Source organism: Stylophora pistillata, chromosome 4 (genome assembly GCF_964205215.1).
Source record: "Stylophora pistillata chromosome 4, jaStyPist1.2, whole genome shotgun sequence".
NCBI lineage: Eukaryota > Metazoa > Cnidaria > Anthozoa > Scleractinia > Pocilloporidae > Stylophora > Stylophora pistillata.
In genome coordinates, this window is record NC_142522.1 from 28,082,398 (window position 1) to 28,107,681 (window position 25,284).

The 25,284-nt window shown below is 38.3% G+C and overlaps 4 protein-coding genes across 7 annotated transcripts; 2 read left to right on the forward strand and 2 right to left on the reverse strand.

Moving 5' to 3' along the window:
- Positions 1 to 859: 859 nt before the first annotated feature.
- On the reverse strand, positions 860 to 21,150 carry LOC111329250 (tachykinin-like peptides receptor 86C). 2 transcript variants are annotated; one of them, XM_022933885.2, is made up of 2 exons: positions 21,014 to 21,150; positions 860 to 5,014 (listed from the first exon to the last, which is right to left on the reverse strand). In XM_022933885.2, the coding sequence occupies exon 2, from the start codon at positions 4,907 to 4,909 to the stop codon at positions 3,842 to 3,844; it is 1,068 nt and encodes a 355-aa protein (XP_022789620.1). In that variant the 5' UTR covers positions 4,910 to 5,014; positions 21,014 to 21,150; the 3' UTR covers positions 860 to 3,841. The 2 variants fall into 2 exon arrangements, with proteins under 2 accessions (XP_022789620.1, XP_022789621.1); XM_022933886.2 differs by lacking the exon at positions 21,014 to 21,150 and adding an exon at positions 6,154 to 6,673.
- On the forward strand, positions 10,633 to 13,311 carry LOC148733169 (galanin receptor 2b-like). Its single transcript, XM_088755919.1, has one exon. The coding sequence runs from the start codon at positions 11,484 to 11,486 to the stop codon at positions 12,522 to 12,524; it is 1,041 nt and encodes a 346-aa protein (XP_088612045.1). The 5' UTR covers positions 10,633 to 11,483; the 3' UTR covers positions 12,525 to 13,311.
- On the forward strand, positions 18,577 to 21,962 carry LOC148733170 (tachykinin-like peptides receptor 86C). 3 transcript variants are annotated; one of them, XR_015999640.1, is made up of 2 exons: positions 18,577 to 20,501; positions 21,826 to 21,962. XR_015999640.1 is itself a non-coding variant. In XM_088755923.1 (1 exon), exon 1 carries the CDS (start codon positions 18,876 to 18,878, stop codon positions 19,911 to 19,913), a length of 1,038 nt encoding a protein of 345 aa, XP_088612049.1. In that variant the 5' UTR covers positions 18,577 to 18,875; the 3' UTR covers positions 19,914 to 20,586. The 3 variants fall into 3 exon arrangements, 1 of the variants encoding a protein (XP_088612049.1); XR_015999641.1 differs by having other exon boundaries at positions 18,577 to 20,304; positions 21,826 to 21,930; XM_088755923.1 differs by lacking the exon at positions 21,826 to 21,962 and having other exon boundaries at positions 18,577 to 20,586.
- A 1,353-nt stretch (positions 21,963 to 23,315) lies between these two features.
- On the reverse strand, positions 23,316 to 25,022 carry LOC148733171 (tachykinin-like peptides receptor 86C). Its single transcript, XM_088755924.1, has 2 exons — positions 24,495 to 25,022; positions 23,316 to 24,387 (listed from the first exon to the last, which is right to left on the reverse strand). The coding sequence occupies exon 2, from the start codon at positions 24,384 to 24,386 to the stop codon at positions 23,349 to 23,351; it is 1,038 nt and encodes a 345-aa protein (XP_088612050.1). The 5' UTR covers position 24,387; positions 24,495 to 25,022; the 3' UTR covers positions 23,316 to 23,348.
- Between the last annotated feature and the right edge of the window lie 262 nt (positions 25,023 to 25,284).

Here is a 25,284-nt window from a genome sequence, read left to right on the forward strand (position 1 = left end):
ACCCAGTACCCAGTACCCAATACCCAGTACCCTGTACCTAGTACCCAGTACCTAGTACCTAGTACCTAGTACCCAGTACCTAGTACCTAGTACCTAGTACCTAGTACCTAGTACCTAGTACCTAGTACCTAGTACCTAGTACCTAGTACCTAGTACCCAGTACCTAGTACCCAGTACCTAGTACCCAGTACCCAGTACCTAGTACCGGAAGAACGATGACAGGAGAAGATTTTTTAAAGCGATGTCGTTATTAGGTCTCCTTGGAAATACACACACACACAGGACAGATAATTCTGAAATACCTTTTCAGATGTGTGTTACAAAGAAACCTTGGTGTTGGTTTTTTTTTTAAGCAATGTTGACAGCGAATGCTTCTACCAAAATGGAGAATTCGAACATCAAAAGAGGACAAGATGTCTGAGGTTTCTTTCATTGAATTGCCCTATAATTATTGGTCAAGCCTTGAAAGTTGGCAAAATTACAGTTTTCGTTCCCATAACTGCGCGACTAAAACCACTCGTGCTCAGTAATATATTTTCTCTCAACATAGTTATTTACGGGAAAGTTCGTTCCGGGAAAGCCAAAGCCCTCTTGGAAAATAAGAAGAACTAATGAAAAAGAGGTAGGAAAATAACGCATTGTATTTAACTTGAAGGCAAAGATTTATTTTATCGATGACTTTATTTATTTATCTATTTTATGAATCCTCTTATTAAAATCGAGTGAGAATGTATTAAAAAGGTAAAACGATATCTTAACTTTTTAGAGACGAGAGGTGATGCGCCATCTAATCCAAAGGAACCTGGCTAAGAAATCATGTCATTTAGAGAGTGGTAACGAGTCAGAATATGACAACTAATACTAATACTAATACTTTATTTAACGTGGAAATACGCTTAGCTTAAGAGCTAGTTTACAGGTATTCCACCTAATACCTAATGAAAACCTAACAGCTAACCTAACAGCTAACATCGCTAATATCACAGTGGGTAAAATCACAAATTAAATACTGATTAAAAGCTTTTTAAAACTGTTATTACAATATTACCGCCGCAATCAAAATGCCATTAAAACTAACGTTACAAATCTATTAATCCCCGAAATTTAATGGTCTAATTCTGTTTACTATTTCTTTGGTGCCCACTTTTATTCTAATGTCATTTGAGAGTTCATTCCATTTCTTGGCTGCAAAATATCTCCATGACAACGAAAACAACGTCTCATCTCCAAACAATGATGCAGGAAACTTCCCCCGTAAGGAAAATGGATTCATGGAAAAGACGTATTTGTGAATATTTAACAAATGGTAAACACCACAGCGTACACTTTTGAGTTATGGATGCACGCGGGAGGTTGCTAAGCACGAAAGAAGCGTAAGAGTCGCTCGAGGCGATAGCCGAGAGCAACTCTAGCTTCTTGAGTGCTTAGCAAACCTCCCAAGTGCATCCATAACTCAATAGTGTACGCTGTGGTGTTTACCATTTGTTTTATAACATGACATTGATACATTGTAGCTAAAGAGTTCCCTTTTATTTGACAAATCTTACGCGACCAGAAAAAACGCGCGCGCGCGGAAAAATAGTCTTTGCATTTGCTCACGTCAGCAGCGTACACCCATGGGCAAATGGGGGACGCTAAATTGACCAATCAGAGCGCGCGCTTTAGTTTGGTTATGTTATAAACAGTGATATATTTATGAAGACAAAGAGTTGTAACGGGGTTCTCACGCATTATGCATCTACATATTAGAAAGACACTTTAAAGAAATCTTGAGGGAGCGATTATCTAACGCCGTGCATTTATGCAGTCATTTGGCGTCGGTCTTTTTGCAAGAGCGAACACTTACGTACTATCTAAGCAGGGGTGAGAAGCCGGCTGGCCTCTAATTTTGAGCTCAGCCCCTTTCCTAGCCTCTGCCCAGTTTTGCGTCACTGGATAACTGAACGTGGGTGACTGAACGATAAAACATGAAAGCCTAACTAAATTGCCCAAAAAGAAATATCGTTCGTGATCTGTTCGTGTGTAGTCCGGTGCCGATTAATGCTGACCATAAATAACACCAGAAGGCCTGTATGGCCAACAAAAAAAAGATGTTAATTTTTTTACTTGCTTTTTTTAGTTAAGGAGAGAATGCTGAAACCCCTAATAATGAAATATTGCAAGTATTGCAAGTTTACATTGCCAGAGTCGAGCAGTATGATCTAGCCACCGATTCAAATATAAAAAACCTGTAAAAGCCATTGCCTTTCACGGCGATCGATTCTTAAACGCTGTCACTTTAACATTAACACCTTAACTTAGAACACTAACACCCGATGGCCATTCGACTGAATTTTCGTGTACTCTGGTCATTTGCTTAGCACAATATCGCTCGCCAAGTTTAGCTCGTTTAATTTGTTTTTTTTTTTTTGCATTTATAAATAAACATGAAAATTTCATTTTCTGAAAAGCTGATTTAGAAAGTAATTTCTTCATAAAATTGTAAAATCGAAAAAAGAGGATATCAAAACCAATTCTTTTTATGGATGATTCTCTTCTTCTAGTGTTGTGAGAATCGTTTTCTGTAGTTACAAATTATTCATCTCTAAGTCTCATCAAAATTATATTTGGCAGAAAAACCTATGTGGAATCTAATTTTCGTGCCTAATTTTGCCCTTTCATTGAAATGACGAAATATAAGTCTTAAGAAATTGCTTTCGCACAAAATTAGATTAGAGTGGCTTCTTTTTAAGAAAGCTTTGGTTTTATCTTTTTGTGAGGTTATATTGAATTGATATATTCTTTTGTGGGGTATCATGAATTTGTTTGTCATTAGGCGTCTTTTGTTATCAAAGCAAATATTGTTAGGGACAACGTGTGCGTTAAGTTGAACCAGTTGTTCTGATGAATTTGTTTTGTCCATACAGTTATGCATTCTAGGGTAGTATTGTCCGTTTATTCTGATGTCTCTTGATAATACCCAAACTAAGTTTTAATAAAAAGAAGAAGACTACTTATTTTCCCAGAAAATCCATAGTATTTATATTCTAAAAATATCCTACGCTCAAAACTCAACTCTAAGCCCAATAGAAAATAGAACGAACGCAGTCTGTGTGTATCGTGTCGCAAACGTTTCGTCAACATAGTGTCTACTTTCATCGAGAAAAAGCTAGAAACAATTAATTTGCTCCTTTTTCCGGTAAAACACAACAGAGAGAAAATTGAAATTTATTTAGTCTGGATCAAATTTAAACTTGAAATTGTCTGCTGTCTTTTATGCGGATCAAAATCTTCACGCTCAAGAGCTATATCAAAATGAGTTTCAAAGCACACCTAAATTACTAACATATCGGAGAGTGAAAGATCTAACCCTTGCGCAAACAATACCTGAAATTTACTGTCTGTCAAGTTATCCACATTAACGCCAAAATCTAGATTTTGCACTAAAAATATTTATCATTTTAGTTAATACACGTCAATCAGGTCAATAAAAAAATGAAAAAGGTAACATCTTCGTGAGAGGGTCGAGACGTTTTTGGAAGAAACGTTATTTTTATACCATTACAGCTCCATTAAGTTTGTCAGCCGTCAGTTTTATTTTTCTAGTATGACATTAAAATTCCGCTTATGTAAATATTATATCGTACCCCCAAGTGTCTTTGTCGGGTTGTTAGTTCGAAATGAAGAATCTTTGATCTCATCCTTCAATGTTGTTATAGTGGGGCCGCAAACAGGTTGTTCGAAAGAAAAAAATGACATCCTTAAAATAGCAAGCAGTGAAATGTTCTCGGGGTGCGGAAAAGGCTTACATTTTTAGATTTAAGTACTGATTGCAGTTAGTCATCGTTTTTAAATTTAGAAATTAAACCGCTATCTCCTTTACGACAAAAACTCCTTGGGATGAATGCAATGTCTCCCCTCCTCGAGTGAGGCTTAAACTTCGCGCAACATGTTCACGCTTGCAACAAAGCAATCCAGAATTGACATTACAAATTAACTTAAATCCGTCTCGATAATTCGAGCTCTGTAAGGCATATAACAAGGGGTTGAAAAAAGAGTTCGAGAACAGTAAAAACCGTGTAGCCCTGTGAAGCTCAAACAAAACGTTGTAGTTCTCTTTGACAGTTCTAATGTCGGCCGATATCAAGAAAATGAAATATATGGAGAATGGTAGCGAGCACGCAGCAAAGACGACTGCCAACCAAATTACTAGTCGAGCCAATTGCTTCTTGGCCTTTCTTTCTTCGACATTGCATGTCGATTCCGAACAAATTGTTCTGGTAAAGTATAATCCACGGATGATTTCAAAATAACAGAAGATGAGTATCGAGGAACTCATGAGACCAAACCCAACACAGGTGAAGATGATGAAGGGTTTGTGAAAGAAATATTCATCCAAACTCCATGGACGCTTGCAAGGATATTTGGTAGACGAGATGTCGTACGTATTGGCTTGAATATCTGGTATGCACGACAGTAGAGCTAACAGCCACAGAACTGCTATAACATATTTAACAGATTCTTTAGTCAGTTTTGCGGTGCGAAACGGTTTCACAAGCGCCATATATCTCTCCACGGCGATGGTGCAAACTGTCAGTACAGCTGTGTTAATGGTGATGGGGACGATAGCGTTCCCCACAAACAGCTTACAAATCAAGTCTCCGGTGATACCCTGTAGATGAACTTTCGTTATGGCAAAATCGTACAAACCGGGACAGAGTAGCAAAGTGATCAGGTCGGCCACAGCCAAGTTCATCAGCAGATAGTTTGTTGTTGTGTGCATCGAGGAGTTCTTCCACAGAATTATTAAGATGATGCAGTTGCCCACAATTCCAGGAAGAACAATCAACGAGTAAATCACGGCGAAAACGATGTCCACTTTGGTTAAGGAACCATCGGGTTCAGAGCTAAACAGACTTTCGTTGGTCATTTATCCACCTGTTCGGATCTCTTGATCAGAAAACCACAAAATGTTTTTGTTTTCAATTCAGATTCTAAGCCTTTTGGGATAACTTCTTCCCTCTCCTGTTCTCAGCTGAAAAATAATGAAACGAACTTAATTTTTTTTTCAATATTCCGTACCTTTCACAAAAACACTGCTGTTGGCTTGACAGGTGAAAAGTCGACAGCCTAAATGTTGTTGTTTACATAGACGAGTGAATGCAGGTTAAAATGTAAATTTCTCGCCGAAAATGAAATGCTAAATGTTAGGTTTCAGCTGTATATAGTATATTGGTCATCGGTTCGGAATAACCTCACGAAAGAGTTTCCTCATTTTATCCTCAGTCTTGAAGTTCTTTAAAATGAAGACAGATATACTAAGGCCGTTTCGTGTTGATATTGGTGAAATCTATCAGCGATTCGTTCTATGCACTTCTGAAGATTTCAGCAGCTTTACGTGAAAATTATTCACCATAAATATGATCAGCAGAGAAAAATTTCCCTTTGTCGCTAAAATGAGTAATTAAGACTCCTCACGCGTTCTAGTATGACACTCCTATTATAGCACAAAAGAGAGGCATACAGCTCTCTTGTACTCGTAACATTCTAAGCTCGAGTGTAAATTGTCTATCTAAAGGCGTCAAACAGTAATAGGAGATTGAACTCAGTTTCTTAAGCTGTGTACTAAGTGGGCTCTCGTAGGCCTGCTGAGTATTTGTCCTTGAAATTTTCATAAACAAAATAATGTAAATGAGCCCCTATCCGTAAACTGCTGTTGGAGAGAAGACTAAAAAGAGCAAATCAAACAAACAGACAAACGAACGAAGAGAAAATGGGATCTGTAGCGTACTGGTTGCAGAAGGTAAAGAAAATGGGATATGCTAATTAAATTCGGAAAAATGGTTCCTAGAGACAGCTCTTGCATTTATGGATGAGACTCTAAAAGAAACAAAAGTCTGAATGATGTGCCAGGGTTAAAGACAACTAAAAAGCCATTATGATAAAAGCTGCAGGTGGCTTGCTGCTACCGGTTTCTGTCTGATTTGAATAAAAACATCAAGAAAGTGGAGGAAAACCGATGCTAGAAAACAATACATACACATTGCACCTTTTTGAAAATAAGGTAAAACGGTAATCAAAAATTTATTATTTATTCATAAATATATACTTTATTTAATTTAATAATAATTTTGGTGTATATTCTCCGTCCGTCACCGTATACGTTTTTCATACCTTTGTGACTCCGCGATATGGCTGGATGTGTTCCACCACAGTCTCATTTGGCTTCACATCGACTTTAGCATATTGCATGTAAGCAGCGTTAAGTTCCAAATAATTTGCCAAAGGTCCCTGTTAATAAACTGGTACCGGTTATCGAGAAAATATTGCTTAAAGCCTAGTCCGTCCGATACTCGAGTACTGCTCCACAGTCTGGTGTCCGCACCTTAAAAAAGACTCAAATACCTTGGAGAAGGTACAACGTAGAGCATCCAAATGTGCCCTTGGAAAAATTGGGCAAGATATGACCTACGAAGAGCGCTTAAAACTTCTTAAATGGCCAACACTTGAGCAAAGAAGATTATTCTCGTCACTTACCGAGTGTTATAAGACAAGTGTGCTTAATGGACTTAATGGACTTGATCCCTCGGCATTTTTCATGTTTGCACACGATTTTAGGCCTTTAAGTGCCAATCACCGTTTTTAACTTAAGTTTGCATCAGCGACCTTAAATAGTTGCAAAGATTCATTTTTTATACGTAGAATTACTAGTTGGAATAATCTGCCAAAGGAAATCGCTGAGGCGGCAAATTTGAATATTTTTAAGAATAGACTGAGAAGTCACCTCGTAAATTTTGCTAGTTAACACTAAGTTCTTATTTTTGATGTATCATATAATCATATAGTTGTATCTAAATTAATGTCGTAATATATTTTAGGATCAGGAGATAAACTAGAAAGGGATAACCTCTTTTATCTCCTTTTCACTTTTTATTGATTGTGAATAAACATTTATTATTATTATTATTTATTATTATAAAGAAGGAGTGATATTCAGTTCATTTTATTGGTGGTCATAATCTATGAAGAAATAGATACACGACGAATGCTTAAAAAGAAAAAGTCGGAAGACAGTGGAAGCGAAAAAAAGTTTAAAGAAAAGTAGAATATGAAGAAAAAGGAAAAAAAAGAAACAATTACACAGAAAAAGGAAGATGTAAGCACGAGAAGCAGCATTTACCTTCCACCATCACGTTTAAACTTTGAAGAATCTTCCCGTCTATCGCGTATCTGTTGTTTTTATTAACGGAAGCAACATACCAAAACCAACAATCAACTCAATTAATCCCACAGTTGTCCTGATTGAATAAAGCGATTAAATGACATTTAATTTAAATGAAGCTCTTTCAGATGATTATACTGAAATTGGAAATTACTTTGTCTGAGCTGTGTTATATTTTAGGACCTAAACTGGAAAAAATGTTATGAGAACATTATTGTGCACTTCCTCTTTTGCCCATATTCGGTATTGTGCCTTCTGCATTTCGGCCGATGCGCTCCAACACCTAAAGCTCATTAAAGCGTTAGTGAAGGCTGCATCATTAGTTCATACCAGACGGTGCATTTATCTTCCCTCCACCTAAATCACAGGCATCATGATAACTGTTGGATTTTCAATAGTGCCCGTAAAGTCCGATCGGTAACCTTGGATACGGTTATGGACATTTGCGTTGAATTGATTTAACCCAATTGTCCAAATTGTTTTTTTTAGCCTAACGGCTAACCCTGTCAATAAAATTTCACTTTTTACCTCTAAGAGGTGATTTCCACACTTGATGAAAGGGGCATTTTGAATGGTATAGATTGAATAGATGGCTTCAGTCAGAATTTAATCGACAATTGTGTTTTCTTGTGGGAGAGCTGATTTAGGAAGATTGATTCAAATGGTCGCTGCTGCACTGCGCTTATTTACCCTTCGATTCTTAGAAGTGTCAATGAAGGAAATTCGTTTTACAACTAGAAGACGTTGTCGAGCATACAGATAATGATTATCAGGGTGTACCTCGATAGGAAGGTATCGAAACATCAGCATGAAGGAAACTATCATCAGGATCCGATGGGAACTCCAAGCGAATATAAAACGATCGTAAGTCGGGCTACAGGCTTTAAGTTGGACTCCTGTATAAATCTGCCCTTTTTAGACGCCTGTTTATGCCCATGTTACGGTAGAATTTATTTACTTGGTCAGTTATGCAACATAGGGTTCTGGAATTCCAATAACTACAAGACTTTGCTACTGACTAACACATGCATAAAGCCCTACTGAAGAGCATTGTTTACAAGAGCAGTTGTGTTCTTCTCCCAAACTGTTCACTGCAGTTTTTTCATATGTACTAGTCTGCCCTCCTCTGAGTTCATAATTGTCACTGAGGGAGTGTATAGTCTGGAAATACTGTACTAAGCCCTGAATACATGGTACTTCTAATAGTACACATGTACCTGAGGGATGGCTTCTAACATATTTGTCTCTTGCACGACAGTCAAATGTCTTATAACTCCCATTATCAGCATGATAGATACTGACACCAACACATTCTACTGTCAGAATAATTGACGAGTAATTATGTGACAAGAGTGATTCAAAGGCCTTGTCTATAGACATACTGTACTGATATCCCTCAATTATTGAATCACAATGATGTAGATTACCACGGTAGCCTTCACTATAATTAAGCTGGTAATTTTTCTCAGACAAAGGAATCATCGACGGTTATTCTGTTTGCATTAAATACATCTACCCTGTACATTGTGACAAAGTTGAATACAATTGATTACCCTCTCCAAACTTTGTACCAGGTCACGACAGGTATGTATTCCTTTTATCTTCTTATAAATCAAAGCAATCAAACTGATAGCAACGCATTGTTTTTCAGCATTTTCACCAAAGTACATAGTAACATCACCTTGACTATATGGTGCCTTGATTGTTGGAGTAGGATCACGAGCGAATCGTCTTCGCACATGGTACTCGATCACCATTGTTAATGTTACAACGATTAACAATGAATTCCTTTGCACAATAATGTTATTTCTTTTGCAACATCATTCTTATTTTGTACACACAACGCTGATTCGTCACACTTTTGCTGAAAACATGACGCTACTTTCATCATCATCATATACATCATCATATCCGACACCACGTTGTTTGGTACCAAACAGACATTCCTGCGCAACAATATGCGAATATAATATACGCACAAAAGCGACAAAACTAATGGAACAAACAGAAAAATAACAGCTGATAATGTACTCTGTTTAAGCAAAAACAACAAATGTAAGCTTATCACGATAAAGGTCACATAAATATAACAATTGCGTCTATCCTCACTCTGATAAAAGTCCAACATGGCATCTTTGTTTTCATTTCCTAGAGTTTGATCACGAGTCACCTTGGTTTTATCAGCAAGTGTTCTTCTGTCACCCTGTCCACATTTAACTCATTTGATATCTGGTTTGATTCGAGTTAGACCTTCGCTAAATCATCTGATTCTTCTGCTATTTTGAGTTCGCGGAACGACCCGTTTCGAAATATACGCTCATTACACACGCTACCTTTTTAAGTGGGTCTACCGCGAGCGGTGTGTTGGTCTGTAAGTTCGAGCGTAGAAAAGATGATACCATTTGTTAACATAGTCGACCTATCCGCCATCTTCGACATCGTGGAAAGAAGGTCGCGCCGTTATTTCGTGTCTGCGGTATTCCCCATTGCACGTGACTGAGCTTTGTAGAGAAACCCGAAGGTAAACCTATAGTCGGTCGCCCGACTAACAAGCAAACTGCTTGAAGCGCGGGAAAACGAGAGCGACCACATCGCGATCGATTTTACTTGAGTTTTAAGTCTGATTTGTCGATCAGGGTAGAGGAAGCTATCATCAAGAGATGATACAACGAAGAAACTATCATCGGGAGCTATGAGAACTCAGTTTTAAAGCCAGAAAACTGTGCTTGGGTGCAGCAAACACGAGTAGTCAATAAAAGTCGTAGTTGGTTTTGTAAGTTTTGCATCCGATTGGTTTAAAAAATAGGTGATTATTCTAGATCAGTCATAGAGCGAAATAAAGCTACACCAAACTATTTCCGGATTACGTTCGATACAGTTAAAAGTTGCAGTATGTAAAGCTTCAACCAGAGAATCGTGGGTGAAAGTTTCTAAAGAAACTGTGGTGCTGCGTGGGTGGGGGTAACAAAGTAATTTGGTTATATCAACTAAGTTGAAATTTTAAATTTGCCTCCGTAACGAGTTAAAAAGCTGACGTTTGGAGCGTTAGCCCTTCGTCATTCGCTCTGATGAAGGGCTAAAGCTCGAAACGTCAGCTTTTTAACTCGTTACGGTGGCCAATTTACAATTTCAACTTAGTTGATGCAACCTATTAACCAGAGAATCGTGCTTGATGTAACGTCATATTTCCTCGACTAGCAAAAGAGAAATTCCATGGTCATTGGTTTGGAGAAACAACTTTCAGATCTTACTGGTGAAAAGGCCTTGAGGGAACTTTTACACCTGCTACCTTAAGAGCAAATATTCTGCTAATGGACGCTGTATTTTCAGTCGCTATGTCAGAAGACCTTGAGCTGAACTGTCAAAAGCGGATTTTACCGGCTACTAAAAATCTAAATTATTTGTTTTAGGCTAGATTGAATTTTTGAAATTGAACAAGGGAGTTTCTGAAATAAGCTGTTCTATTTTTAATTCACCTGTCAGCTACTTCATTTGAATTTATAAGACACGCTCGCATTTCACGTTAACTATGGCATGCTCAGCCGAGTTCTGATGAAATTTATTGAACGAATAAGGCTTATAACTGACTTCCCAATCGTGAAAAGACAAATAGAGACAAAAGTAATGGAAGCTCGACTGGTAATACCTATCCCAATCCAAAACAAACGTCATTTCCGAAATGATATGTATCTTCTCTTGTCTTGTTTGTCAGGTGTTATTATTAAGACATTGTATGTTAACATATCATACTCTATGATTGGCCTTAGAAAGCGTATGTTTCTGGTTTTCAATTTATTTTAACCCTAAACCTCAACACAGCCGTTCAAATGATTTCAGGTTATTATTTAAACCCTTTTTATTCTTTCACAATGATATATAGACATAGCATTTCACCTCTTAAAGTATTAAATTGCAACTTTGAATAATGTGATGATGAAATATTAATTACTTTATTTTCACTTTAGCGACCTTGTTGCATCTCCCGTGTCGCAACACAGAGAAGACATACCTTATTGGTCTCGGCACTTAAAAGCTACTTGATAATGTAGTGGTATTTTGCATGTTCCTCAGTGTATTCAGCTGACTAGGAACACCGCGTGTAGAGGTAGTATATTTAATTGTATTTTTCTCTCGCATTTATCATGTGGAAGCCATCCTTGCGGATCTAAGCAAACCTATGGCGATCTTGCTGCAATCTGATGAATGAGGGAAAAAAGCTATTTATTAGAATCGGAATCTCATTTACTGTTAGAAGCACCGAAACAGCTACGTTCGATCAAGCATGCCTGGAAGTAATAACACGAGCAGAAATTTTACCGAAGCAACGATTTCAACTCACGATGTGGTTTTCGCCTCCTTGTACTCCTTCATAGTTCTCTTTGGAGTGATAGGAAACTCAATCGTGATCACAATAATTCACAAAACCCAATCAAATCACACAACAACTAACTATCTGCTAATGAACTTGGCTTTGGCAGACTTACTAACATTGTTGTTTTGCCCTGGACTGTACGACTTTGCGCTTCAGAACGTTTATTTAAATGGATTCTCGGGAGATCTGATCTGCAAGCTGTTTGCAGGAAATGTAATAGTTCCAATTACCATCAACGTGGCCGTTCTTACGGTTTGCACGATTGCTGTGGAAAGGTATCTGGCGCTTCTCAAACCTTTTCACTCTAATTTGAGAATCAACGAGGATCGGGTTAAATATTTCATAGCTGGGCTGTGGTTGTTAGGCTTGTTGTCGTGCATCCCAGATATTCAAGCCAATACGTACAACGTCACTCCGACTTATTCAAAATATCCCTGCAAACGTCCATGGAGTTTAGATGAATACTTCCTTCACAAACCCTTTATCATCTTCACGTGTACTGGTTTTGGTGTGGTGAGTTTTGTTATCCTTCTATTCTGCTATTTTGAAATCATCCGTGGCTTATATTTCACAAAAACAATTTTTTCCGAGTCGTCTGTCACGGGAAGCCGTGAAAAACAAGAAAAAAAACGACTGGCCAAACTTCTCATTTGGCTCACAATAATTTTCGCCCTCTGCTCGCTGCCATTTGCTGTATTTTTCATAGTTTTGATATCTTCTAAGCAAGCATTCGTCCAGGATAATTACAATACTCTTCATCTACTTCACAGACTATGTCGTTTTTGCCTTTTTTCGAACTCCTTTTTCAATCCATTGCTTTACGCCTTGCAAAGTTCCAATTTTAGGGACGGGTTCAAGAGAATCTTCGAAAGCTGCATGCTCTCTAGAGCCTTAAGAAGAACATCTCAGAAATCTTACTGTGTGGAACTAGGTGGACTTGCTAAGCTGTGAGGTTAGAGAAACAGTTTTGCGCCCTCAATTAGGTACCACTGTCGCAACACTTGAAACTATCACCATACTCATACAGAAGGACTAAAAATCGCCCACTATAACAAGCTCCGCCGTAAATAAGAACTGATCCCTGCCATTATTCATGGAGGATTATTTCATTCGCATGTTCTCGAGGATAATTACAAAAAACTTCTATCTTTACGATGCCGAAATATAAAACTATTACTTTAGGTCTTATTTCCACACAGTTGATGCCAAATCCTAATCAGTAGAACTTTTATTTAATCTTAATTGTAATTTTCATGGCCTCACTAATCATCGTAATGATATCTAGCTAGGTTGGCAACGGGTACTTTAAACTTTAATGATAAATACTCCCAAAAAAGGTTTTTCGGTACCTATTTGCAAATATGGATGCTAACTATATCTGACAAGCTATTGTTAAATTCTAAATTCTAATACTTTGTTTATTATCTTTTAAAATTCCCCTGCATTAATAAACATTTGCTATTGTCTGTCTAGACGGCTTGCTCACTATGTCTAAAATACCATGGAAATCATTTACGCCTTTTAATTTTTTTCTGCCAGTGGCAAGACACACTGAAAAAGGTACCTCAGTGGTCTAACCAGCAACACAATACATCTCATATTTACATATCACTGCTGGAGATCTAGAGATAATAGGCCTTTCTGTTGATAGCCTTGAGACAGCCAATAAAAAACAAATGTTAAAAGGCTAATATTTCTCTTTTTCCATAAAGAATAAATTAACCTCATTTATGTGGAATGAGAATGCGTCTAGTTTTCTCCTGTTTTGTAGTGCGTATTAAACTGCAAGTGAAGAAGGGAAAATGAGAAGGGGCATCATTTAAAAGGATATTTATACTTATAAAGTGAAGAAGTGAATCCGATTTCAATCGCACAGAGCGACAAGAACTGCACTTTTTGAAAGTTGATTAACCGAGGAAGAGAGACCATTTTATTTAAATGTTACCCACTAGCTGCCTCGTCCCCAGTCGCTCGCTCGCGAGTATTTTGGGGATATTCTAGTTAATTATTAAGAAAAGGCGAAAGGAGTGATGGGATGGGGAGAGAAGGCGAAGCGACTGGCAAATCCTGTATCCAAGATGGCGGAAGCATTAATGGCGGATTTCCCGGAATTTCCTAGACCGGTCCACAAGGCTCAGTTAAGTATGAATAAAATCATCTGTCTGGAGCAAAATTGCCGTCAGAATTTGATATTTTTTGAAGAAAGTGGATTGGGTCAGCATTATAGGGTGATTCATAAGAAATATGCAACTGCGGAGGTAGTCGCGAAGGCACGAACTAAGACGTGGGAAATTAATGGCCGCCAAACGTTACACTTCATCTCCACCATCTCTGAATGGAAATCGAAGGTGAGTATATAACTTATAACTTATAACGCATCCAAAGTTAAATTAGGCGAGCCAAATCTACGACAAAATGATGAAAGCGATGACTGTATTAATACTATTTATTAAAGTTCATGGGGTTGATGCGGTCGGTTTAGCAAGAGACTTGTTTATTCGGAATATTGCCACTGCAGACTGCGGACTACGGGGGCAGCATTATTAAACACCACTGCGGGACTGCGGTGGCCTCAAGTAAGACATATTTTAGCCGGGTATTGTAATATGTGATCAACTTACCTTCAATCGATAACTCTCCGATGGAAACTTCTAAATCACTAAGAGTGTCATTAAAAAATCTTCAATTGATGGAAGGCGTGCTTCGTCTTCAGAAAAATCCGCCATTCTCGCTCTGAACCGATTTACAAATTTTCGACAGACTTCGCATATATTCGACACAGGATTTCCCCTTTCCTCTCTCTTCCCTTCCCATCGCTCCCTTCGCCCCCCCAAAATATTCGATCGCGAGCGACTGGGGACGAAACAGCTTTTTCTTGGAAAAGCCTGTGAAGGAGGCAGACCCACTAGTACTGCCTCAGGTTTACTGGAGACTCTGTCGGTGTGTAATGGGGCACTGGGAGAGTAAAGTGTCTTGTCAATGAACACAACATAATCGTAGCTCGTATTTAGATCATCTGGCGCACTGATGATTACACCACCATGATGAATCTCAACTAATGCACGAAGTGGATATCAACATTATGAATGTAACTTTGATTTATCCAGGAAGAGAATGATTCGTTTTTTTCTCTACTGGAATCACTCGGATCACTGACGGAGCAACTTCTTCGCATAAAAACTATGGTAAAAGATCTCCGTTAACCTTGGTTATCACAATATTCATGCAGACAACAAGATAGTGTCATACAACACAGCTTAACGAGCTGCTGTTAACAAGAGAACATGACATGTTGATGTTCCGCCGACATGATAACTGTGACGTGGCGAGACCAAAACATTTTGTAACTCTTCTCCCCTTGGGATCGCAAATGAACAGATCATCTTTTTCAAACAGAATGAAACCATTCTATCCATATCTATTTGCAAAAGCGACGAAAAAAGCTATTTTTGCGGAATTATCTACTGCGTTAGGAATATCTCTGCGCTCGCTGGTTCAACAAACACTTAGGACTGTATCTGTCGTTTTCTTCACTTTATTGCAGTCATACTTTCGCTCATCACAACCGTTCTAATCATTCCCCCTTTATGTTACAGAGTGCCCTAGTTTTATTGCTATCACACGTAAACGCCCTAGATACGTACATCTGACTGCAAACCTAAACTGTCAAACATTCATCCTTGTTTCTTTGTGATCTAAGACTTGTGCACGACACTTATTTTCTTAGCGTTGACTGCTTTACCTTCAGAGTCGACATCAAAATGACAGAATATAATCCGATTACAATCTTTAATGACCACTAGTGATTTGTGACAGGAAACAAAAGACCACAAATGCTATTCGATATGGATGTGGTTGGAATACGCAATACACGTTTCTGCATGCAAGCGCACTAGAATTATGTCGGAAAACTATAGTTCCACGCGCGACGCGCGACACGCGTAAGGATCTGGTGACAACTTCTTAGACACGTGCATGATTTAGAAATTATGTAACCACAACGAAGCGATTAAGTAACAAGCTGGCAACAGTGTAATTATCGAAATCTTGTAATACGATCGTAGTTATTGTGAAATGTTAGAGCGACAGTGTGAACAAGAAAAAGAGCGAACAACGATTGTAAGCGTACGTGTGTTAAGATTGTGAGAGAACAGAAGGAAACAAAGAACTTTATACAGTCCTCAGATTGTGAGTGGAAATAATTCGAACAAATTACAAGAAAACGTGCTCGAACCTTATCTAAAAAAAATTCTGTAGGAAAGGATACTTCAGCTTGTCTCGACAGCTGTTCCTCCAGGCATAGGGTAAAATAAGGACTGGACTGGACTATTTTTTGAACCATTGGAGTTTGGACCATTGAATTTGGACCATTTTTTTGGACCATTTTATAAGGGGGGAAGCACACCATTAGTACTCAGGGAGGGGTGGGTGCAGTCTATAAGTATTGAGGGAGGGGTGGAAGGCAGACTGTTATCACTCAGGGAGGGGCGTGAGGTGGTTGTAATTGTCACTACTGGTTAATGGAGCTTTAACTCGATCGTACAAATTATTTTAATCGGTCTTAAACCGGTTGCTATAATGATGGAATACGAGTGTTTTGATTTCCTGCCATTCGGTCTTAATGTTCAGGTTTAGATATCCTCGAATTTTTGCTTTGCCTCGATAAAATACAAGCAGGCGAAGCCTTTCAACATTTTTTTACCGCTTTTTCTCAAGGCAGTGATTGATATCGCCGAGGGACTTGAATTTTTGCATTCAAGGAATGTGGTACACAGCGAATGTCTATTTTGGTAGCCAAATATGGTTTGTCCCGCGCTCAACGTTGGACGTCTGCGCGTGAACCAATGTTCTCTTCGAAATGTCAAAAACAATTTTTCGAGGTTTGCGTCTTCGAGGTCTGCGGTCTGCGGTCTGCGTTTTCGAGGTCTGTGTTTTCGAGACACCCGAGAGACGGTTGTTTTGTACGACTGTACCAACAATGATTTTTTATAGTAAACGTATAAAAGTTAAAATTGCGAGAGCGCTTGTGAATCCTGTATGCGGCTAAGTCAAGGGCTAAGGACCGGAAATTCCGTGATCTCGTCTGATAACATCAGTGACAAAGGAAGATAGATAAATCTGGTAATTACATACTGTATACACAAAGGAAAACTGATGGTGCACAAGTCGCCTCAAAAGGCACACGCACAACCTATGCCAGACTGGCAACTCAACAGTGGAGGATCGTAAACGCGATATTTTCAATAAAAATTAAAGTCCAGTGTCTACGTGGCAGTTTTGCTTTCGCTGACAGAAACATTAAAGAAACGCCGCGGCCCAGCGCAAAAATTTTGATATACAAAAAGTCAGTCGAAAAACCGATTAAAATAATTTGCACGATCAAGTAAAAGCTCCATTAACCAGTATTGTTTATAATTACAAACACCTCCCACCCTCCCTGAGTACTTATTGACTGCACCCAACCCTCCCTGAGTACTAACGGTGTTTTTCCCTCCTTATAAAATGGTCCAAAAAAATGGTCCAAAAAAAGGGTCCAAAAATGGTCCAAAAAAATGGTCCAAAAATGGTCCAAAAAATAGTCCAGTCCAGTCGTCGTTTTACCCTATGCCGGTCGTTCCTCCAACTGAACAACCAAGCGACGTGGGGCGCAAGGAAATACCTTTTAAAAAAGGAGTAGAATGGACTGTACTGTAGAACAAACCAAAATCCCAAGTTCGAGGTTTACTTGATAATGGGCAGTGAAAAGCAATAAGTCCCCATAGTAAAAGACAGGTGAAATTGTTCTTGTAGCAATGCATGAAATTTCCAGAACATGGGAAAAATTTTGTTTGGGTTTATTACCGTGACCGCAAAATCCGAGAAAATGAAATCTATGTTTTTTTTTTTTCTTCATAAGGGTTTGCACAGTCATGACAAAGAAACATTCGCAAATTAGCACTTTTACGGGTGGAATGACATAGTGGCAGGTGCTGTAGAATTAAAAATTCATAATTAAGGTTATGAATAATTTTACGATGCGAGCGATTCTAAATGAAAAACAGCACAGTCAAATTTTCGTCAAAATTAAAGTTTCTAGACATTTCATGCTGTTTGTTTATTTTGGAACGGTTTTTCACTTAACTCCATTGTATTTTCCATTGCGTGTGGGAAACTCGACTCCCAATTGAAAATGTCTATTCCTCTAAGGCTGGTTTTTTTCAAATTTGTTAATTTTAAGTACATGTTGTGAGAATTAACAGAGAATTTCAGAGACTTATCATGGACATGAAATTAAAATAAATTTTATGTTTATTAAAATAGCCTAGAAACCGACCCGTTTTGTTTCGTATTTATTACGTGCGAAGAAACTAGAAACTATATAAATAATTCATGATTCTTAAGATGGGCGAGTATTGACAGAGACAAGCTGCTATCATGATCTTTGGTCTATAAATCATCCGGCCATGATGTTACAGATTAGTGTGAAACGATAATACCGTGAACACAATTATTTTTACGCACTGTTTGCGTATACAGAAAAACCGGGATGTCCACTTTAAAACCATCAGGAAATGATTTCTTAACCCTTTAGATCCTGATGATGCCATTGGCTCATGTCAAGAGATTATAAATATTAATTCTCTTGCTTACGTTTAAGAATAATTTTTTAACCTGGAAATGTCGGTCAATGCTAACCTTGGCTACTCCTCAATTTTAAATATGCCGAACTGATCGACCAAATTGAAAGCTAATAGGGACCTTAAGCAGTCAGGTCGGCAACGCCAAGGAAGACTCCGATTAAAAAATGAATTTCTACTCTTAGTTAGAATTTCAAACATAGCTGCAGGAGCTTACTGTCTCATATGGCGCCACGGCTCAACTTCAGCATGACGTACAAAAGTAGCGTTGAGCTCCAAATGGAAATTATAATAATTTGCCGTCACGGTTTCGGTTCGCAGACGACGTAAATTTTGGCGATTTCACGTTGTTGTTTTGCATAGGACGGCTGAGAAATGTACAAAGTTTCAAAACGCACGTGCTGAGCTATTGTTCCGCCAATTAGATCTCTTGTTTTTCCACGTCCTCGTTGCTGTCGCCGTCGTGGTTGCTGAAGGTCCCTAATATATTAAAAAATTCGATTCACCTGTAACATCTCGGAAACAAAGCATTTACACAGCTGAACTTTCGAAATCGTGTGTGAAGAAAAGTCAATGTTTAACAATCACTTCGCTCGTTGAAAGCCCTTGTGAATCGTAGAAAAAGCATTTAAAGCCAGTGGGAATGTTAAATGACATTTGGAGGGTTGTTCCTCTCTGATAAGCGATGAGTTCCGGAAATAGTGAAACTAATTTTACCATCGACGGAAGAATTGTCGACGGCGTTGCCTCTGAAAACATCGTTTTCGCAACGATTTACTCAATCATTGTGTTTTTTGGTGTGATTGGCAACGGTGTTGTGATCGCCATCGTGTGTAAAACGCGATCCATGCATACAACAACAAACTATTTGCTGGTGAACTTAGCCCTGGCCGATTTACTGTCACTGTTGTTCTGTCCGGGCTTTTATGATTTCTCTTTACATAACGTAAGACTGAGTCAAACCAATGGAGATTTCATTTGCAAGGTGTTTGCAGGAAATGCAGTGCTCTCTGTCACTGTTCTAGAGTCTATTTTCACATTGATGGTCATAGCTGTGGAAAGGTACTTTTCTCTCGTGAAACCATTTAACACAAATGCAAGACTTGGTAAAGGAAACGTCCGTCATGCAATTGTCGCAACGTGGGTATCAGCGTTGCTACTATGTTTACCAGGATTTTTATCGAACGACTACGATCCAGAGGCTAGAGCATATCCTTGTAATCGACCATGGACTCTCGATCGACTCACGCCGTATAAAAGGACGTATATAATTGTATTTTGCAGTCTGTTTATTGTGATGCCCACAGTTGTGATTCTGTTTTGTTACTGCTCTGTTTTCTATGGAATACACTTTAAGAAAAACATCTGTTGTGAAAACTCCGCTGAAAGTGGGGAAGCGGAAAAATCCAAGAAACACCTTTTAAAGTTACTCGTCTCTCTCGCTGTAGCTTTTGCTGTTTGTTGCATTCCGTTTGCAGTGTTCTTTATTTACGTCTCCCTTATCTCAAAGAGTACACTTAAACAAAATTACGACTCTCTTCACCTTGTACACCGAGTGGTTCGCTTTTTTCTTATTCTCAACTCTTTTATCAATCCTCTCCTTTACGCAGCGCAAAGTTCTAACTACAGACAAGGACTGAGGAGAATTAGCCGACGCTTTTTAAAAACACGTTCAAACAGAGTGGCAGAAAATAATCAAGAACATTTAGAACTCGGCGAATAGAAGAAATTTCTTGCACTTGTAGAAGTAACCTGAGTTTAGAGTTTTTTGGTAAATTTATGTTGCTTTAGTAGTGAAAACCATCGCAAAGATATGGAAGCTCAATATTGCTATCTTTCGCCCCCAATTTCTTCAATTAACATTGAAAAAGACTATGAAATCTGAGGATATGCATTGGTGAAGGGAACAAGGAAGATCAATTTTTCTCTCTCGAGGAAGTTGTTCGAAAATACACAAATGTGAAAGCTGATTTTCCTTTCATCTTAACGTCATTGTGATAGTCATGGCAACTAAAGGAACCCGAGATTGCTGAAATGACACTTTATTTGACTTATGAGAACAAGGAAATTATACATAGAAGATTCAAATCTATCAATCGATTATTCACTCAAGGGTAAGTGCAAGTGACGCTGTGGATTTGCAGGTGAATTTTCCAGAATATGGTGATTGGCAGGTGAATATTCAGTACGCACTGAGGCCTTCAGACTCAGAGGTTTGACAGAATATTTGACGACCTCCGCCCGGCGATATTAGATTGCAGTCTATCTAAGTCGACTGTGGATGATCTAAAGACGATTCTCGAGTGAAAATGTAAACTACTTTGTTTTTTATTTATTTGTTTTTTTTTTTAGTAGATAACACTTCAGAACTGAATCATGAATATTCCGATGGCATATTTTGGAGCACTTTATGCTTTCCGCAGCGTTAGCGCCAAGCCATTCAGATCGGCATGATAGGTTTCAATCTATCTGGAGCACCTATTCCATTCAGATATTCGAGGTGTCTGATTCCGTTTAGAAAAGCGTGTTTATTTAATTTTTTTAAGGTTCAGCTATTGTTTGAAGATCATAAATCCAACGTTACCTTTGAATTTGCTTAAGATTGGTATGGTGAACCGCACTAAAGAATTTTACAGGAGCAGGAGTCGAAGAAGTTAGTAGGAGAGAGATAAGAAATTTGCGAAACGATAAATCTAAAGCAATCATGTGCTGCTTTCGACATTCATTTCAAAGTGAATATGAGATTGCAACAATACTGTCTATTCACATGGAAGCATCCTGCAGAAGTGTTTTGTTCAGGAAAGGCAAAAGAAGACTACTTACAGGTTCCAATGTGACAACTCAGTTCAGCCCAATGTTTGGCAGAAAAATGTCAAATCATCCTCTTTCGCTTCGTACCAAGAAGTTTGTTTTTCAAGTCAAGTTTCGATTAATAGCCCATTTCCGAATTACCCTTGGCCTCATTTTCAAAACGAGTCGTGGTGCTCATCCTTTCATATGATAATAAGTTTTCATTTACATGCAAATAAAACTCATTTTCACAAGAATGGTTGAGCACCAGGCCTCGTTTTGAAAAAGAGGTCAAGGGTAATTCGGAAATGGGCTATCGAGTTTGGAACTAATTCAAAATTGATTTTTTTTTTTCCCCTTTGCTGTGCCTTGCTACTGGCTTTCGAAACCCCCATTCCCTTACCTACACACTTCATTTAGTGGAAGATTTAATATCAAACCAAATTTGAATTAAAGCACGTACAAATGAGTGGCTTTTAAAATTTTAAAGATTAGAAGAACAAATATAAAAACAATTAAAATTAAAAGGTAGAAATAAAGCGAAAAAGTAATAGCAACCTTAAGGTATATTTCAGAAGTTTTTAGGATCGTAAGTATGAAATTGTTTTTGTTTCAGTCTTATTCCCCGAGTTAATTTGCATTTAAAAACCAAAATGCAAGACCAAAACTTAGAGCGACTTCGTCATTACTCCTTTTTCATTTTCTAAGCTCAAAGCCCAGTCACGTACACTCAGTTTTAGTTTTCATTGCTCACTTTTGGTACTACCCTTATCCTGATAGGCTAATATATATTTTCGGTGGTTTCACGATACCTCTTCTAAATAGTGGTATCTTTTAATCCACAGAAATAAGAACCATTCGCAGATCATCTTTACGATAATTGGTTTCGTAATACCCACTGTGGGTCGATACCTATAAAGAGGCGCAAACTTAGCGGGAGTCGAGCGAAGTCATCAGGCGGAAGAAGCAAAACGCTGGTGGTATTTTTGCCTGCACATCGAATAAAAGAAAGCGGAATGACTGCCACACATAAAAGCGGTCAATAGGAGACGGCCCCCATAGGGAAATTTAGCTCGAAAGCTTATAGAAAGCAAAATCATCTTGGAGATTTAGTTATCTCAGTGATCGCAGATTAACGTTGATAACATAAGATGAAATAAATTCAACTCAGTAGTGTTAAGAATGATAACATGCTACAGTTAGCAAAGATTAGCGATTGTTGACCTGTCGACGAAAGCCAAAGAGTCCGTAGTTATATATATTAGTTGTTACAATTTAGCAAGCATCCAAAATTTCCGAGAATCTTCATCGGTATTGAATCTCTTCCAAGGGACGATTGTGCGTCCCCATAACTTGTCAACAGGTTGATGTCCAACTCTTCAGCAATCTTACGACTGGCAGTTTAATTCACTAAAACTTGACAAATCGACGGTGGTTTGACGTGGTCTGTACTCATGTTGACGACGATATTCTATCATCACAATGGTCAAAGTGTTGTGGATTCGCGAGGCGCAGCCGACTGGGTCCGCAGATTACGATAAACCACTTTCGATTTATTTTTTTATCACAACATCGAAGTAAAAAAAAAAAAAACCAACCGATTCTTTCTGTAAGTGACAGGTCGCGTGATACTTTGCCGCGAGCAGCGTTGTGTGTACTCTTATCGACAACGGCAAACTGGCCAATCAAATTGCGACATTACTGCCAATTATGGTAAAAATTATCATTTATATAGGTGATATTCTATTTTGGGTCCGATTGTAATCTCTTTGAATGTTTCTGCCGATTAGTGTCAAGGGTTTTTGAGAACACAGTCCTCTATTTCGTGATGATCCTACAAAAAAAAAAATAATTTAACCATTTTGTTCATAGTTGTCAGAGGTATTTTCAGGGGATTAGTGCTCTGACGAAGGGCTAACGCTCAAAATTTCAGCTTTTTAACTCTTTACGGTGGTCAATTTACAATTTCAGTTTAGTTGATAAAACCAAATTACAGAGGTATATTCAGTTCGCTTCAAAAACATCAGGTGTATACTTGCGACTGAGTTCAAAATAAACCATATTCTTCAATATCCTCACAGAATGCCTTTGACCGATTGTTGATCTTAGCAATAAGAAGGTCCCTTTTCACATGTGGGCTTAGTCTATGACTCAACACACCCTAAACAGGTTACAGTTTGTAATTTCATGTTCCAGAACCTTTAATTATGAAGTCGAAACCGTTTAGCAAATAGGTTTCGAATCCCCTTTGGATTCCGTTTTCTTTCTCCGTCTTTCTTTCTGTTCGTCAAGCAAGAATAAAGTTGTTTTCTACTAAACACGCTCGTGACAAATGTGTCACTGACCTTTCTTTATTGTGCCCGTTATTTTACACGGCTGTTTCGTAATATATTCTATGTTTCTCCTCTCTGGCTCTGACTGCAGCATCGTTTGCTGTGTTACGTGTGTTGTTTTTGGGGCAAAGTTTCTGAAACAGAACTTCTCTGTAGTTTTTGCTTTGAGCAGCGTAAAGAAGGGGATTTACGAATGAGTTGGAAAATTTCAAAAAACGAACGATTCTGTGTGTCAGAAACAACGTTTTAAAGCTTTGCTCTAAATGGTTTGGGGCAAGTGTAGTGACATAGAAAAAGAAAACCGCAAATGGCAGACAGAGTGTGCAAAATGCCAAAGCTACCGAGATAAGAAGCTTTAAGAGTCTTTTCATATTCCGTTTGCTAGCGGGATCTTCATCCGGTTCACCTGCGCTTGACTTGAGCGCTGCAGAACTCGAAATATAGCAAAAACAAAGCAAGACTGAAGGCAGAACGATTAAAGCGACAGAATGACTAAGGATGTAAGCTTTGACGTTCAATTTCTGGTTCCTAACTGTCCAGGGACGCGTGCATGGATACCGCCATGGCGAAAGAACGTCTTCGTTATTTTTCTTGGTCCACAGCATATCGGGAAGGCTTGAAAAAGCAGCTGTCACCCAAATAACCACAATAATAAAGTTCACTTTCTTTTTCGTCAGCACCCAACGTTTGTTAAAAGGTTTAACAATACCGAGGTAGCGCTCCACCGCAATGGCACACAGAGTCAACACAGAGGCATCGAAAGAGACGCAAACGATTGCATTTCCTGCAATAAACTTGCAAAAGATGTCATCTAATGTCTCAGAGCCCAATCGAAAATTGTGTAATGAAAAGTCGTAGAAACCCGGACAAAATAATAACGTTAGGAAATCGGCTACAGCCAAGTTCATCAACAGATAGTTTGTTGTTGTGTGCATGGTTCGCGTTTTCCGTACAATAGATACGATTATGCCATTCGTTATGACGCCAAAAAACACAATAAACGAGTACAACGTACCAAAAACAATGTCATGAGTAGTAATGAGTAGAGAGGCGTTGATGTTGCTTTCGTTCATTCTGAAAATAAAACCTGCGTTAGCATCCTCTGATCAATTATCAATCTTAATCAAGCCATTGGAAATTTCGTCCAGCATGCACGTGTTTTAAATGTTTTTTAACCATACCTTGCGTTTAGTTCACCACAAAACCGGTATCATGCGGATTCTTTAGCAATTCCTGCAGCGGCATTTGATATGAATTGTGGTAAGGAAGCGGTTTGTCAACAAGTGAGTCGGAAAGTCTCTCGAACTCTTGATTATAAGAATACAGAATGGCGTGGTAGTTGTGCATTTTAATTTTTTTGGATGTCATTTATTCCATTCATACATTTCCACAGTCTCATTGGCTTTAATTTCCCACCGAATAATTGAACAATATCTTTTGACATGTAAGAGTCTCAGTATGGCGATGGTTTTCAGTTACGGTTAATGGCTAAAATTTTGGCCATTTTACGGTTTACGATTAGTTTCTTACCATTATTTTTAAAAAGGAGAATTTTAAGGGAAAAACGGCTATTTCTTTTTTGCAGTTAAATAATTATCAGTTAACCCCGCCGGGACCGTCATATTGAAGAAAAGATGATTGCTCACCATAGCACCGGTAAATCGCGATTAAAGTTCTCAAGAGTCATCGCAATATCATTAATCGACAAGTTCTTTTTAGTGAATAAACCACTAGCTGACAAATGAATTTTTTTCGGCACAGAGTTAAGTCGCTAGCTATGCTAATTTTGATCAGCATAAAAAATGATTATTTTTATTCACAATAAAAATGGCATTAATTTACTAGTAGCAAAGGTGGTACAGATCGGCTTAAACTGCGAATATTCGATGAATTCTTATCTCATACCGAAGACTTAGTAACTGATTTTTTTGTCATTTTTTCTACATTTTAAACTTTGGGAAGTCCCAATAG